The sequence below is a fragment of the Paramormyrops kingsleyae genome, chromosome 5, assembly GCF_048594095.1.
Source record: "Paramormyrops kingsleyae isolate MSU_618 chromosome 5, PKINGS_0.4, whole genome shotgun sequence".
Lineage (NCBI taxonomy): Eukaryota > Metazoa > Chordata > Actinopteri > Osteoglossiformes > Mormyridae > Paramormyrops > Paramormyrops kingsleyae.
In genome coordinates, this window is record NC_132801.1 from 4,240,001 (window position 1) to 4,257,265 (window position 17,265).

At 46.9% G+C, this 17,265-nt stretch overlaps 1 protein-coding gene across 2 annotated transcripts in view; it reads right to left on the minus strand.

Moving 5' to 3' along the window:
* rnf213b (ring finger protein 213b) overlaps positions 1-17,265 on the minus strand; it is a 50,168-nt gene that overhangs the window by 21,892 nt on the left and 11,011 nt on the right. For both annotated transcript variants that reach the window (XM_072711915.1, XM_072711914.1), the window contains exons 15-31: positions 17,013-17,178; positions 16,420-16,587; positions 16,036-16,200; positions 15,140-15,768; positions 14,301-14,460; positions 12,748-12,965; positions 12,161-12,304; positions 11,058-11,210; positions 9,058-10,360; positions 8,444-8,628; positions 7,972-8,130; positions 3,316-7,179; positions 2,832-2,950; positions 2,195-2,293; positions 1,986-2,104; positions 1,000-1,116; positions 365-408 (exon numbers count right to left, since the gene is read on the minus strand). In XM_072711915.1, the coding sequence (XP_072568016.1) occupies positions 365-408; positions 1,000-1,116; positions 1,986-2,104; positions 2,195-2,293; positions 2,832-2,950; positions 3,316-7,179; positions 7,972-8,130; positions 8,444-8,628; positions 9,058-10,360; positions 11,058-11,210; positions 12,161-12,304; positions 12,748-12,965; positions 14,301-14,460; positions 15,140-15,768; positions 16,036-16,200; positions 16,420-16,587; positions 17,013-17,178 (7,812 nt within the window). The remainder of the gene's footprint in view (positions 1-364; positions 409-999; positions 1,117-1,985; positions 2,105-2,194; positions 2,294-2,831; positions 2,951-3,315; positions 7,180-7,971; positions 8,131-8,443; positions 8,629-9,057; positions 10,361-11,057; positions 11,211-12,160; positions 12,305-12,747; positions 12,966-14,300; positions 14,461-15,139; positions 15,769-16,035; positions 16,201-16,419; positions 16,588-17,012; positions 17,179-17,265) is intronic.

A 17,265-nucleotide genomic window follows, 5' to 3' on the forward strand; every position in this document is an offset into this window, starting at 1 on the left:
ACACACACAGACACACACACACACACAGACACACACAGAAAGAAGCCGCTACCATCTTTCAGTTTGATTGTCTCATTGCAGTTCTGCCTACTTGCTGATGTTGCAATATCATGGGCAAAGTGACACCTGTTACCCACAATTCTATTGGCTTCTCCCATCATCAGAAGCATTATAGAGCACATACTGTATCTTTACTTGGCTGCCCACATACTGGAGCACAAATATCAGTGAGTCCTGCTCACAAATGGCAGAAACGTTTTGTGATGTGAGCCTTCTGAGTCCATCTTCTTAATCAGCACACTGCCACTGTCCCCTCTCATTGACTCCATCACCCTTAGAAACCTGCGCTTAAATAAATGCTTACCTCCTGGCTTCCATTAGGATCTCCCTCATGGTCTCCGGGTTCCTCTGCAGAATGAGAACAGCAACGTGAAAGACCTGGTGAGATCAGACTCGTGGGACACAGTGACTGGAGGGCAGAACTGGCCGATTTAATCAGCGCTCTTCGAATAAGTCAGGCAGCCAGATCGAGACAAATACAAAAATGGTTTGGCATTTTCACTTAAAATCAATCAATCCCTCCATCTCTCCACACACAGCAAACCTACTCCCTACAGACTCAGTAACAGTCAGTAAAGGGGATCGCCCCCCCCCCCCCCCCAATGCACCCCTTTCCCCAAAACTCCTTTGTCTCTGAGGAAGCGGAGCAGAGAGAGCGGAGGGATAACTGCTCTGGAACCATTAGCAGTCCCGGTGTCCCTGGGGGCGATAAGAGACGCGTGCAGACGGGGGTATCGACATGTGGAATGAGGAGGATTCTTGCGATTGTAGCCTTTTGCCAGATAAATGACCAGAATCAGAATCACTATGGACAGAATACACCTATATAAACCATATATATCCTGGTCAGAGTCCAGGGGAGAGGAGCTTATCCTGGGCATCAGTGGGCACAGGGCAGGGGTAGAGCCCAGACGGGATATAAGCATGTGTCACACGTACCTGAGGAGCCCGACAGGGTGAGCAGTTTGCTGAATGGCGTCCCACAAAAGGCAGAAAGGTCAGCGCTCATGTCCTCGGTGTCCCTGAGGTCATCGATGTGCATCGACAGCCACACACCTGGGATGGCAGGGGAAGGAGCCAGAGGCGGCCCATGCATGAGGCAGGCAGCGATGCATGTCCCCCGAAATCTACATCCTGCTCTGGTCATACATACAGGTCGTTGTTTGCACAGAACATCTCACACAGAGCGCATCTACAGAAGGGATCCTTATGAGCTGCGTCAGAATTTACATCCATCCATCCATCTTCTGTAACCGCTTGTATTATGCACGATCATGGGGGGTCTGGAGGGCTGTATCCCAGGGGCTACAGGCGCAAGGCAGGGAACAACCCAAGAAACAACCCATCACAGGGCACACTCACTCACCAGTCACTCACACACCATTCACTCGCTCATCATTCACTCACTCACCAGTCACTCACTCACCAGGCACTCACTCACCAGTCTCTCACACACCAGTCACTCACACACCAGTCACTCACACACCAGTCACTCACTCACCAGTCACTCACACACCATTCACTCACTCACCAGTCACTCACACACGCACACCTACGGGCAATTTGGTAACTCCAATTAGTCTCAGCATGTTTTTGGACTGTGCGGAGAAATTGTAGCACCCGGAGGAAACCCCACAACGACATGGGGGAGAAAATTCCACGCAAATGGAGCTGGCCAGTGTGAGGTGGCACTGCAGCACCACACCGGCCCTCAAAATTTACAGTGTTTTCATTTTCATGACAACTCTATGATTGTGAGGATAAACAGTCATGCACATCAAACTACAAATGGTTTAATTAATTGGTTTCACTTTATTAATTTTAATAAAAGAAATACCGCAAAACCGAACCCCTCCCCCTCCCCCCAGCACAAGAGTGCGAATCAACCCCAATATCCCCAGTGCTAGGCCCCGCCCCCAGAGCACCTCCTTGGAATCCAGTGTACTGGGATTTGCAGGGCATCCTGGACAGCTTGGTTATGAAGATCACATGACTGCAGCCCTGAGCAGACCCCATGGAGCTCAGTTCATTCATCGTGCAGTACCTGGAGGTGAAAGATAAGCAAAGCAACTCAGTGCTGTGATTTCAGCCGGCAGTCGGCCTGTTCTCGGTTTATGCTATGATCAGTACTCACTTTGCAGAGGCTATAAGCTCATTGCTGTACGTAGATTCCTCCATGTCCGTCTGAATGAGCAAGATACGAGTCGAGGGAGCTCCATCTTGAATAAAACACCTGTGAAACCCAACGGCAGATTGACAAACCTTAGCGAAAGAAGTGGTTTGGAAAAACAGTAATTTCCCAAGATGGGACGCAGGCTGGGCTTAAACTTATTCATCTGCAGCTGGTTAACTTCCACCAGCACTAAACAAGTCAAGTGTGTCCTCATCCTGCCATTCTCCTAACATTTTTTAAATTACAATTAACTATTTATTTCCATACTGCCATCTTTAGGTGAAATATTAATTCTCAAAATGTAATCCTTTCTCTTAACACCGTGCATCTGACTTCTACGCGCCTCGAGCCAAGTACCTAATCCAAAGGTACCATTTTCCTTACTTATCTACACTCTGTTGCTGGATGGTTATTTTTATATTGCTTTATTTTACTTTAATGGGACCAATTACACAAAAACAGATTCCTTGTACTTGGGCTGTATATGGCAAATAAAGTTTATTCTGATTCTGAAATAACCATTCTTACGTTCTGTTAAAATAAATTCACATATTTCAGAAATTTCCAATGTCCTAAAGTAGCCAAGAAGGGGCCGCACCGTATCTTTGAAGAAAAAGAGGCCTCGGTATCAAACTGGTGCAGGGAGAGCAGAAGCAGCTTGCAGGAGGAGATGGCCTGGACGTCCGACCGCGTCAGCAGACTGGAGAAGGTGGTCACCTGGCAGAGACGCAAACACGGGTAAGTGCAGAAGAGCCTAAGAAGGTGGCAGCTGCTCGCCGTCACTAGTGTGAGTAGATCACGCTCGGCCGACACTCAGCCAGGCTTCTGCTGGGGGCCTGCTTCCTCTCATGCCGACGCGCTAGCAACAGTCTATCATCCACATTTACATTCTTTCGCCCAAAGTGACATGCAAGTAAGAATGAGAGAGCAGAGACAGCCAGTGTCCCTGGTGCGACTGCCTGCATTATATGACGTGGCTCCTACACACATTCACAAGATTTTATGGAGTAACAGATTTGTGGAAATAACAGGTTAGCCAGGTTAGCTAGGTTTGGGGGTTCCGTCTGCCTCATCTAGCTTACCTCCATGAACCTGCTGGATTTCTCCGAGCTGTTGAGTTGGCTCTTGAGGAAGGCTCTCAGGGACACGTGACGCTGCTCTCTGAAGTACATTTCCTGGAGCGATTTCCACTCCCAGCTCCCCAGTTTGGAGTACTTAAGCCTGAGCACTGCCTCTGGTGTCGCACAGTTCAGTAGGATGCACTTAGCAGCTTCAAAAACCTGCTCTTCCTCCGTCTCTGTAGACAGGTCTCCTTTGCTTTTCTCTGTTTCCATAAGACTTTCGGGTCCTCCGGCTGTAACAAAGCCTGCTGGCTCTGCTTCAGCCATGGCTTTGTCATCATCTGCGGACTCCATCGAGATATCAGAGCCTGCTCCTGCTACCGACAAAGGTCCTACGGCTCCAGCCACACCAGGACCATCTCTTACTGCAAGTTCCTGGCTATCTGCAACAGCGACCATGCTACTTGAATCAGACTCTGCCCCGTGATCTGCTAGCTCACTGATTTCCATGTTCTTCATGGTATCTTCATTTATTTCTACCTGCCTATCTTCAGCCCCTCTTCTACCACCCCTACTTTCCAGGGCCTGCAGAAGGGCAGTAGCGCAAGCATCCTCATGAAAACCCGCAAAGGCATCCGACACCTTAAACGCTGCGTCTCCTTCTGACAGAGATGTAAACTTGTCCACCCATTCTTGGAGCTTTGATAACACCCTGCGCTGGTGCTCAGTGAGGTCGGCACTCCTGTTTAACCGGTGCTTCTCCATCCTGTTGATGAGAGGCACAGGAAACTGTTTGTACACCTTGTCCTGGTCCTCCACTACCACAAGTCGGAACTCCCTGTGCACCCGGCACTTTACTCTGTGTGTGCCCAAGCCCAGGTCAACATATTGCTGGCCACCAAGATAGACGTAGTACTGATTCAGAGCATCATACAAGCTCTCATAGAGGTTCTGCAGGTTTAGTAGTATGACAGTACGGCCCGTCTCCATGCAAGTCTTTACGCGGTTCACATTGCGACAAATACTGGCATACTCCTGGTCCTTCGGGAATCCCGAGCCAAATACGATCTCAGGGGCAGAGTCAGCCGTAGCAAAGACACGCTGTTGTAAGATGGGCAAGGCAGCATTGTTTGTTGTTAGGAGAAGAAGGTAGCGACTCTCTTCCTTCTTATAACAGTCTAAATTCCTTTCCACCATTTGCAGAGTGCTTGGGCGAGGGATTTCCTTAAGGTTTTGGAATAGCTCTTGGAAATAACGCAATGGGTCAAAGTCCTCTGGTTGCCCACTGAAGTTGCGCAAGATAGCTTCTGCTAACTCACAGTCACTGGGTTCCTGCTGGGATTCCTTGACCACAGCAAAAATCATCTTCACGAGGCTGTAAAAATCCCTGAGACCAAAGAACTGGCTTTTATCAGTTTCTTTGCATATTTCCAGAAAGGCTTTTGCAAGTTGTGGGAAGAGGTGTTGGATTTTAAAGAGAACTGACTGATCAGAAGAGCATATTCCTTTTGCTGTTTCCACCAGTTCAATCTCACTTGGGTCCCAACGAGAGACAAAAATTCCCCTGTTCATTTTCGCTGGGTCCAATGCCCAGTTCGAGATCCCCACGAAGCCTACTTTCATGTGGGGGTCTGGAGTGTCATTGTCGATGCAGCCATCCTCCAACAATGGGTGGAGGGTCTTCAGGGGCATCTGTGGGGAATCTTCAGCCAGTCCAATCTCATCCAAAACCACCACAGACACATACTTATCCGGGTTTTTGTCTTGTTGGAAACGAGCACACTGCCGAAAAGTGCTGATGATTCCTTCTGGACTCGAGTGAGGACTACACTGGAAGGAGACCATGTGCACTGCTTTAAGTGCCCTGAAGAGCCTGCACTGAGAGTTCTGACCCTGCATAGCATCAGCAACCACAGTTTTAGCTAGTGATTTGGAGCTGCCTGGCTTTCCTACCAGGAATAGTGGGATCCTCAACTCAATGCAGACCACCATGAGGAAGACATTCTCTTTGAGGGCCATATTTTTGGCTATTGTCTCTCTTGTTTGCACATTCCTCAGAAAAATATCTTGACAATTGTGGATCTCATGTTCTATTGATCTTGCCGAGTTGAGGGGCTCTGGAAAATATCGACTGATTGCTTTTAGGTAAGGCTTTTTGGAGACCAGCATTGGGTAGTAACAGACTCCCACCGCTAAAGCTAAGCACTTTAAAGTCCTAACAGCAATGCTAAGTTCTGGAAACATCTGATCGTAGTGGGTGTAAAACCACAACAAGACTCTCAGAGATCTCTCCACATCTCTAAGGCTCACGAAACTGCACTCATCTTTACGCCTGCGCATGTATTTTTGAGATTCTGCCAAAACTTCTGAAATGACATTGTGGCACTGGGTGGGCAAATTGTGACTTCGAGCCTTCTGGTGGACAATTTGCCGGATGTAAGACAGCTCTGTCGAATCACTCAGCTGACCGAAATCCCATACAAGTGGAATCATGCTGGGAGGCAGTGGCTGAACTCGGTAAACTAGCTGCCGAAGGGGAACCTTTCCCAATCTGTCTTCTGTCTCTTCGGCTTTCACTCTGTAGCCTAACCCTGCACGCTCCAACCTTTCCACCATCTCCGCAGAGTGTCTCCTGTAAGGATTACAGGCAGCGATTATTTTCAGTCCACTGTCCATCTTCAGAGGGTGACCTTGCACAGTCTTGTCACACAACACCTCTTTTATTGCAAAAATTGACTCTGTTGTGTTAGCTTCATCAAAGAACAGAATGGTGTCCAAGCCAAACTCCCTTCGGTTCCTCTCAGCCAGCCTTTCTGCCTCCCTCACCTTCCGCTGGATGGTTTCTGCAGTGGTCCCTCCATGCACCTTGATCAGTTTCATGTTTTCTGTATTTTTGCCCTCCCTTTGAAGGTCACAGAGGAAGCGGACTAGTCGCGTCTTCCCACAGCCAGTTTCGCCCATTACGATGACAGGAATTCCACAACGGAATCGCATGTGAATGGCTAACATCTTCATCACATTGTCAGCGGTTAGCTCATAGGTAGGGTCCGGATCAAACTGCTGTGTTGTCCACCCCTTCTCGGCACCAACCACAAATGAAATCCTCTGTATTTTGTCCTTTCTCGCAAGGTTGTCAAAGTTCTCACTGAAAGAGATGCCTTGCCGCTGAAGCCCCTCTAGAAGGTGCGGTGTCATCACATCCCCCATTATCACTTTGTTATTTTGTGGATGCACCGCATTCAGTGTCCTCCCCAAAGGGCACTTCTGTATACGGAAACCTAAAAAGGACATGGAGATGTGGTCTGCATTGAAGAAAATGTATGGATGGGGTTCTGTCTCCCATCTTTTGCGGATAGTCAGGCGGGCTAACATGTCATCTTCATTCATGTTTTCAGGGAGAAAAGAGGGGCTCTGATCAGAGCAGTTCATGGATGGCGTAGCAAAGTCTCGCGCCATGGTAATCATGAACTTAATGATGAAGCCTTTGAAGCCTTTGAGATGATCAGCCAGAAAGTCAGGGTCACAAAACATCGAATACTCGCAGTCTTTCAGTTGCAGGTTCAGAAACCATGTGAAGTTCTTCAGCTCGGCCCACGATGGGTCAGTCATCCCACAGTTCACCAACAGGTGATGGAGACAATCGACGGTGTCCCCTTCTACGGAGCCTGCTGTGTATTTGAATGGGTCCAGGTTCTCTCCTCTATTATACCGCTTCAGATACTGGTAAGACCTCTGCACACCTTCACTTCGAAACTCCTGTTCATCCATAAGAGGGTCTAAAGTTCTCCTTGCTTTCTTCTGATGAATTTCCAGCTGTAATTCTTTCACTTCCTTGGGTGATCGACAGTGAATGGCAGGCAGAATATCTAGAAGTCCATGTACACCCTATAAAATGGTGAAAAAGAGAATCATATGACGCTGACTGCCAAACAGGTTTTTTTGTTAAAACACATTGGCCACTGGCAACATAACTTTCCCCATGTGATTAGTGATTTGTAAATGTAGTTCTGAAGTTGCAAATACATATAAACTGTGATTTGTAATTGTAACTTGAATATGGTAAACTCATAAACTGTGATTCGTAATTGTAAAATGAAGACTGTACTTGTGAGACGGCAGGCACAAGTACACATTTTACAATCCTGAGCATGGATTTGCATTTCATAAAATTACTAGACCGTCCTGACATTTAAGTATGACTACTTTAGATGTAAATTTATTTACCTACGCCTATGAATCAATTGCATATTAGCGGCTACAAATTGTCTAAACTACATTCCGCTATATTTGGGGTTTTTACACTCTTGCCACGTCGTGCTATGCAATAGGCATCCAGCATTATGGATCTACAGGGCAGGGAAATAAACCATGACTGATGTTATATATCTAAATTAAGATTAACAAAAGTGACTCACTTGGTTTAATTAGACAGAGAATTCAGCGAGATTCACTGAACTTTATGTTCTCAGAACACAAAGCGAATGCATCAAATTTAAAAGAATGCTGCATTTTCAACATTCTCTTCTATTTGTGTGGAAACACTGTCCATAATTTAACTGAGTTCATTCAAAGTGACTTTGATTTTGTTGTACAAATAAATCAATCAATATGTATGTAACACTTTCAATGCAGTCTTCAAAGCAATATAACAGAGATGATTAAAAATTACTGAGTTACCTGCTCGTTGCGGGTTTGGAGCTGTTGAGTTGGGTGTGACCGCAGAAGCTCAACTGTAATGAGATGATCTGAACTCCTCCGCCATAGGTTCCCTTCACTGTCACTCACGCAGCCAAGAACCAATAGTTGAAATAGGAACTCTTCCAAGCCAAAACGTACCTAAACATAATTAAGTCCAGTGACAATGTACTGTAAATGCAGTGCACTCCTTTCAAAAGAATTACTCATACAATTATTTTTGCCACAAGCCATGGCTTAATGTCCCAGGAAGCATTTATCTCATTAACTGTAACTAATTAAATAAAAATCTGAATATTTAGTAACGCATATAAGTAAATTGTAAAAATGACGGTGTACATTATTTTGACAATGCTGTTTGATGTTCTCAGCAATTTAATAAAAATGAAATGTAACTAATACGCTTAGCGTAATTTTTGGACTGAAGCGACATTTAATGGCGGGTGAGACGTACGGCGGCGGCGTCGATGTGCAGCATCGACATGTCCCGCTCGCTCAGCTGCCGCGTCCACGTCTGCAGCGTCTTCAGGAAGGAGTCGGGCTGAACGCGAGGCTCCAGCAGCCTGAGCCGCAGCAGCTGGGCCTTTGGGAACGCCCTCTGGAAGCTTCCAAACAGCCTGTCCACACACAGCGACTTCCCTGTGTCCACACACAGCTTGGGTTAGGGGAGTTATTAAAGTCATCATTCATTAATAATAATAATAATAATAATATTAAAAAGTGATGATTTATTAAAGTGATTATTTTGCTTAAATGTGCTTTTTAAAAATGGTCTTGATGATTTTCATATGCTATGTTCCCAGCAGTGGCGTTTTCCAGCAGCCAGGTAACCTGCTAACCAGCTAGAGAGCTACAAGTTTCTGACTCTACTCCTTAGCCTAGTTTATTTAGCTTTCGAAACATCTGGGCAGGGGGGCAAAGTGAGTTTTTCAGTGGGACCCCAGAAACAACAAAGTGCTCTCCTGCATTATGCCCCGCAATTCCTGGAATAAACTCCAAGGTCACCAGGAGGTAGCGTGAATTTGCATGGATTATGGGAAAATGACTATATGACGTTCTGCTTCTTACCTACAGCAGGGCGCGTTGATGAGATCAGCCACACCGATGTATTTTCTGGATAGACGTGCGACTGACGTGCTGTTGAAGAGAAGTGCCGTCGGAGGTAATCTCTGGCCTTGTTCCTTGAGGTGCCAAAAGCTACTTGTACTTTGTAACCGCTGAAGAAGGAGGGCACATATTTGCACTGATGATTCACTGCGCAGACGATCACCAGGCGATAGTGAGGCTCTGCATTCCTCTGCAATAGTTCGAAATGCTCTCCCAGGGACACGCTGACATCATAGGCCAGCAGCCCCGCATTGATCAGCGTGAAGATCTTGCCTTGGTCATCTGGGGCGCATCTTCCTAGAGCCCGTCTGAGGAAGAGCTCCACCTGTTCTGCTGTGGTCTCTTCCTGGCAAAGCAGCACCTCATCGCATGAGGGCAGAGGCTGCTCAGCACTGTGCATGTAAATGCTGAGGGCTGTGCCCAGGACATCAGCTTTCGGGCAGAGGACAAGGTTAGGCCTCCCTCCCTGAAGGACTGCTGGCATCTCGCGTCTGACGTGCACCCGGTTCATCTCCGAGAGACGTGAGAGAAACCGAGCCAGAGTGGAGATGTCTAAGTTCTCACCAAGGTATCTCGGCATGTCTGCTTTAAAACATCCCCAGAGCTGCTCCATACTTTGTGTTGCATCCTGCTTAGTGTTTCCATCATCAAGTACCATGAAGTCACTGGCATGATCCTCCATGGCCAACTCTTGGTCACTTGAACCTGGTAAGTCCTGGTTTGTGCATTCTTCAGAACCAGAATCAATAACCAGCCGAGGATCAGCTCTTCCTTTCGGCGCTAAAACTGTTGGAATAAGAGGCGTTTGCTGGGCTCCTGCACATGGTGCTTTTGACTCAGTGATCAGAGCAAAGGCTTTCTGGACCTCCTCCAATGTGCAGTCTGGCTTTATTGAACGCAGAAGATGCCAGGCTGACTGTGGCAATTTGGCCAACTTGCGGCAGGTGGCGAAGATCCAGTGGGACAGGTGCACGACTTGTTCAGCTGTATAATAGTTCAGACAGGGGTACTTGGAGCGGGTCTTTCCAATGAGCTCCCTCCAGTCTTGGTGGCAGGATTCCATACAGCGGCACAGGTTCTGTAGCTGCTCGGTCACCTCCCCCTGGTACTCGAAGACCTTCCCAGACAGCGGGAACGTGACCTGGATGCACTCCCTGCTCTGCGGGCTGCAGAAGACAAGGGCCTTCCAGTGATGAAACAACATGTTGCCTGAGGAGTGCAGCTGGAGCAGAACTGTACCGAGCCTCTGGACTCCATCAAACACCTACAGAGAAAAGAGTGGAATCCTATGAGGTCCATTTTCATAATTCATACCTCATAAATCATAATTTATTTTAATTTCTATTAATCTATGTAAACACCTCAATGACACAATCCGGACTTCTGTGAAATTGTATTACAACAATAAATTGAGAGACCGCTATACATTTTTTTTAAATCTACATTGTTAAATTCTGGTTTAATCCTGGTTTATTCCTGGTTTTGCTGGCAGACTGTTTCCAGGCTCAGCATTTCTAAGACAGCAATACACAAAAACAAGGTGAAGCTGGAAACGCTGTCAGTGACCAAAAACCAGCCAGGTAGAGGGCAAAAGTGACTTTCTAATGCCAGAGATGACCATCAACTTATCCAGCAGTGCCTGATAAATTGGAGGATGACCTCAAGTGACCTTCAAAACAAATGGGAAACATTGATGTGGAGTGCACTGCCAGGGCAATTCATAACAGACTCCTAGAAGCAGGACTGAAGACCCATAAAGTAAGGAAGAAGCCCTTCATGAATGAGAAGCAGGGAAGAGCCAGGCTACAACTTGCAAAAATGTATATTTTATACAGGTGCATACCCATAAATTGAGAAATTAGTGAAACTGAACATTTTGCTGTGTTCTTAATTTTTTCCAGAGCTGTACATCATATAGATAAAGTACGTATATATAAAATTTTAGAGTCCCCATAACATACCTCCATGAATCTATTGACCTGCTCCTTGCCATAGTCCCCTTTGGATGACATTAGCATGAGCTTGTTCTGCAGTTCCTGCAGCTCCACCACACTGTAGCTCTTGGCTGAATTGCCCTTCTTCACCATCACCATCAAGAGGTTCTCCATGGTTCGCTGCAAAGATAACACACCTCTTTGTTTAAGAAAAGTGGTGTAACAGAAGAATATTTTTTCCTGAATGGGATCAAGAGACACCAACATCTTACATATTGTTGATGTTTAAGAGCTAAAACACATCACAAATATTACAAAAGTCTGTATGGCGTACAGACGACTACATTGATTAGTACATAGCAGTGGTGGACACAGCTAACCGAGACATTAGCTTCGCTCATTAGTACATAGCAGTGGTGGACACAGCTAACCGAGACATTATCTTCACTGATTAGTACATAGCAGTGGTGGACACAGCTAACCGAGACATTAGCTTCGCTCATTAGTACTTAGCAGTGGTGGACACAGCTAACCGAGACATTATCTTCGCTGATTAGTACATAGCAGTGGTGGACACAGCTAACCGAGACATTAGCTTCGCTCATTAGTACTTAGCAGTGGTGGACACAGCTAACCGAGACATTAGCTTCGCTCATTAGTACATAGCAGTGGTGGGCACAGCTAACCGAGACATTAGCTTCGCTCATTAGTACATAGCAGTGGTGGACACAGCTAACCGAGACATTAGCTTCGCTCATTAGTACATAGCAGTGGTGGGCACAGCTAACCGAGACATTAGCTTCGCTCATTAGTACATAGCCGTGGTGGACATGGCTAACCGAGACGTTAGCTTCGCTGATTAGTACATAGCAGTGGTGGACACAGCTAACCGAGACATTAGCTTCGCTCATTAGTACATAGCAGTGGTGGGCACAGCTAACCGAGACATTAGCTTCGCTCATTAGTACATAGCCGTGGTGGACATGGCTAACCGAGACGTTAGCTTCGCTGATTAGTACATAGCAGTGGTGGACACAGCTAACCGAGACATTAGCTTTGCTGATTAGCAGTCGGTGGGTTACCGGAACCCTACCCACCACTGGTACATAGGCATTTCAGTGTCTTCCCACCTTTCCTGTCTGGTTCTCAGGCCAGCCTACATGATACACTCCTTCAGTATTGATGGCAGAGGCCAGGGAGAGAGAAGACTGCTCCACAGACCCGTGGGTCTCTCTCAACCCCTTCAGCCAGTCCAGCCAGTAAGCAGAGTCCCTCTGGGGAATGAAAAAGATCACAAATCGTTAAAACCACAAGTCGTTCTTCTGCCACTCCTCTGAATTCTGCCATTCCACTGCACTGCACTGCAGATACAGAAAGCACAATGTTTTTGTGGAGGAACTTAGTGGAAGTACTATTGAACATTTGAGACTTACCTGAATTTAAATATCCAGCAGACAAACGTAAGAGCAAATAATCCTCATTAGTCTCCAAATAAAAGTGCCAGCTAATCAAACATTATAGTTAGTGGAATTATATAATATGGAATCAAATAAGTTGACCCCACCCCTATCCTTTAATAATACTGTCAAATTTAATACTGATAGCACCAAATAATATATAGTTAATTAATATTGCGTATTTGGTAGATACACAAAATAATATCCAGCTTTCCATCTGACATAAACAGTATGGATGTGGAGTCCGAGACGCCAATCACCAGCTTTTGCGGGAGCTTCCTGTCTCTTTCCAAGGCTTCCCACACTGGCTGCACACAATCCATGAATTCCTTGAAGCCTGCAGTACTGGGCAGGGAGTAAATCAAGGAGCCGTATCCCATCACTGCATCATGGAAACAGGCCACCCTGTCGATCTCTGTGTCGTTCTCCCCCGCCGAAATAGAAGCCAGGTCAACAAAGACTTTTAGGTCACTCATCCCTGTGAGGGCAAAGAACCAAGACAATAGTAAGCGAACTTTAGGTCACTCATCCCTGTGGGGACAGGGAAACAAGACAATAGTAAGTGACCTTTAGGTCACTCATCCCCGTGGGGACAGGGAAACAAGACAATAGTAAGCAACCTTAAGGTCACTCATCCCCGTGGGGACAGGGAACCAAAACAATAGTAAGTGACCTTTAGGTCACTCATCCCCGTGGGGACAGGGAAACAAGACAATAGTAAATGACTTTTAGGTCACTCATCCCTGTGGGGACAGAGAACCAAGACAATAGTAAGCGACCTTTAGGTCACTCATCCCTGTGGGGACAGGGAACCAAGACAATAGTAAGCGACCTTTAGGTCACTCATCCCTGTGGGGACAGGGAACCAAGACAATAGTAAATGACTTTTAGGTCACTCATCCCTGTGGGGACAGGGAACCAAGACAATAGTAAGCGACCTTTAGGTCACTCATCCCTGTGGGGTTAGGGAAACAAGACAATAGTAAGAGACCTTTAGGTCACTCATCCCCGTGGGGACAGGGAAACAAGACAATAGTAAGCAACCTTAAGGTCACTCATCCCTGTGGGGACAGGGAAACAAGACAATAGTAAGTGACCTTTAGGTCACTCATCCCTGTGGGGACAGGGAAACAAGACAATAGTAAGCAACCTTAAGGTCACTCATCCCCGTGGGGACAGGGAACCAAGACAATAGTAAGCGAACTTTAGGTCACTCATCCCTGTGGGGACAGGGAAACAAGACAATAGTAAGTGACCTTTAGGTCACTCATCCCCGTGGGGACAGGGAACCAAAACAATAGTAAGTGACCTTTAGGTCACTCATCCCCGTGGGGACAGGGAAACAAGACAATAGTAAGCGACCTTAAGGTCACTCATCCCCGTGGGGACAGGGAAACAAGACAATAGTAAGCGACCTTTAGGTCACTCATCCCTGTGGGGACAGGGAACCAAGACAATAGTAAATGACTTTTAGGTCACTCATCCCTGTGGGGACAGGGAACCAAAACAATAGTAAGTGACCTTTAGGTCACTCATCCCCGTGGGGACAGGGAAACAAGACAATAGTAAATGACTTTTAGGTCACTCATCCCTGTGGGGACAGAGAACCAAGACAATAGTAAGCGACCTTTAGGTCACTCATCCCTGTGGGGTTAGGGAAACAAGACAATAGTAAGCAACCTTTATTACCCCCCCCCCCCACCCTGCCCCATCTGAAGACTCAGGAATGTAATCTAGCTATCCAAATTCTATGGATTTCAAGGACTTCACCAAGGCCCCGGTGCAGTGACACACATTCACTACCAGATCTTACTTTCAAGGTTATCTTTGACCCAGCGAATCAAAGTCTGGTTGTTCAGAAACTCCTGCAAGCAGGCAGTGTGATGTTGGTGCAACATAACCAGCTGCTTCTCAGCCTGGATGAGGTCATCACTCAGCGACGTCAATTCCTTCCCTCTGAATGACTCTTCTCTCTATGTGAGATTTTCCACAGTTATTCACTTCCATCAATAAGACTTCCTTGGACCTTACAGTTTATATAGTAGCAATACTAGCATTTGAGTATTTTTATAAGAAGTAAAATGGTTTGGCACACAATACATTATACATCCAGCTTCAATACCTACAGTACTTATTCCATACAAGGTTTGTCAGGTGTGGATCCTTGGCCAGGAAGAACAGGGCATGAGGCAGGAACCACCCAGGACAGAATGCAGGGCCAATGCATGGTGCACACACAATGGTACGCAATGGGCTTTTTAAAGATGCCAATAACCCTAACATGATGTGTTTGCATTTCGGGAAGAAGCCATCACTACCATGGAGAGTAAGTGCAAGCTTCACACGGGAACATCCAGGGGCATGAAATCCACCCTGAAGGTGAGGCCATATTAGTACCCATGAGCCACCACACTACCCTTGGAATACATCGACTGTAGGTGTTTTAAAGCCGCCTACCAGCTGCGTGAGGATGAGGATCTGCGTAAAGCCGCCTACCAGCTGCGTGAGAATTAGGATCTGCGTAAAGCCGCCTACCATCTGCGTGAGAATGAGGATCTGCGTAAAGCCGCCTACCATCTGCGTGAGAATTAGGATCTGCGTAAAGCCGCCTACCAGTTGCGTGAGGTTGCAGATCTGTGTGAAGCCGCTTACCAGCTGCGTGAGGCTGCGAATTGGCGTAAAGTCTCCGGAGAGCTGCAGCTGCTCAGCGATCCCCAGGACAGCGCTTGCCGACTCGGCTGCCCGGCAGAGTCTCTGATACTGCTCGATCTGACGGGACCGCGGCTCAGTCCAGTCAGCACTGACGCCATGCTGTCTCTGCAGCATTTTGGCCATCAAACCCAACTCCTTGCTCATCTCCCGTCCTTCTCCTCGGTCACCCACCCACTGCAGAGCCCTCTCCAGTTCATCGAAGGTGACTTTGCCCGACGCCACGTTCAGGGCCAGCTTCTCATAGCCAGCTAGCTGTGGCCTCCACACTGTCGCCTGCACCTGTGCCAGGGTCAAGCTGTTGGTGGCCATGGAGCTTCCGTGGGCCTGGGAGGTCGTACCCTCTGCTCCTCTCACCCACAGGCTGAGCAGCAGGCTGCTGTTCCTCATCTCATGCATCTCCGTTGCCATGCCAAGCACCTCCTGGTCAATGGTGTACCAGAGAACAGGTCCCTGGGCTGTTTCCCAGCCCCCTCCATCAGAGCTGTGGGGCTGCAGCCTGACCAGCTGGCTCAAGCTGACAGGCAGGAGGTCGGCTTTGTGTTGGTGCTCAAGAGCGGAAATCTCCGGAACTATCGGAATAAAAAGAAGCAATGTCCATCAGAAGAACATAAGATAAATGGAAAGGTACTGAAATACAGTCAATAGTTATTTATAAGTAGTGCAAGAAACAAAAAATGAATTCATGTGAATTGTCTCCAATTCGCTCCACATTCCCTGACACCCTAACTACACTAAAGAATAATTGGAGATACAAAAAACAGGCTCATGTAGAGCGAAAAATCAACCATAAGTCACTAATGCACATTCTAATCCTGGAAGCAAGACGCTCATCTGACCTGTGATGACATCTGCGATCTTCTTAATCATTTTAATGAGAGTATCCACATATTCCCGATGCTGGTTAAAGACATTTACATCTTCCTCTCGCTGGGACAGAAGCTTCTTAATATAATCTTGGACTTTTCGGTTGCTGGACTTCTTGTCTGTGGAACGCAGCAGCACTAGCAAGAGTAACAAAAAAAACCACATCGTGGATGGATAAATTATGGCACACGGAGAACATCCGACGGGATATAAAAAGCAAAAGTACTGTTGTACAAACAAGCATGAAATGAAACTGTATTAACATCGACCATCTAAAAAGCAAGTAAATAGTGTGGATTGTGGAAATACAATTCCATGAATCACCTGGAAAGTCTGAAATCAACTTAAAAACTTACACTCCTGGTACAATTTCTCAAATTGCTTCTGATGTTCCAGGGTAGCCAGAAGGTGTCCAAAGGGAATGTCTCCACCATGGAGGGCGTCCACTAAGGCAGCCAGGACTGCTTCTCCATCCTGCAGCACCTGGCTGGCGTCCTGACTGAGTTGCACACACTGCCAGCAACCTTTGCCCAAGAAGCAAACACATTACGAAAGTCTTCTTCAAAGCCTGAAGAAATGATCTTCATGTCTTATTCAAGTTTGTCTAACAGCAACCTCAACTCGTGCGATGGAAGCGGCTTCACTACAAGCAGACCTGCCAGCTACAAATAGCAGGAGTAACAGAGAGCAGGCGATGTGTAGCTCAGCAAGCAAATCCTCTGTGCCTGTGATCAGAAGGTCATGCCCAGACCTCAGCAGAACAGCCACATCTCTGCTGGGCCATTGAGTCCAGTGTAACGAGGAGCAAAGAGGTGTCATCTGCTTGTGTTTCACGATTAACCTTGACCTGAGGCTCATCTAGGCAATTTATCATACGATTCCTGTGAAATCTTCGATACTCTGAGAGATGACCACAAGTTGGGTGACTGAAAAAGTGAGGAGCACTCACTCTGAGACAGGAAGTGATGCAGAGCTGACTGAGGCTGCAGAACTTGCCCCACCGGATCACCCCTGAACCGCTCTCTGGACCGTATAAGAATGCTGGAGAGGACCCATGAAGGCACGTCCTTGGTACGTTTGGAGAGGGTCATCATCAAATCTCCCTCCTTACTTTCCTGAACACAGAGAAATCCCAGAATGAGTCATGATAGGATAGACAAGATACAAATGACTACAGACTGATCCTCATCTTTCTAAGGAAA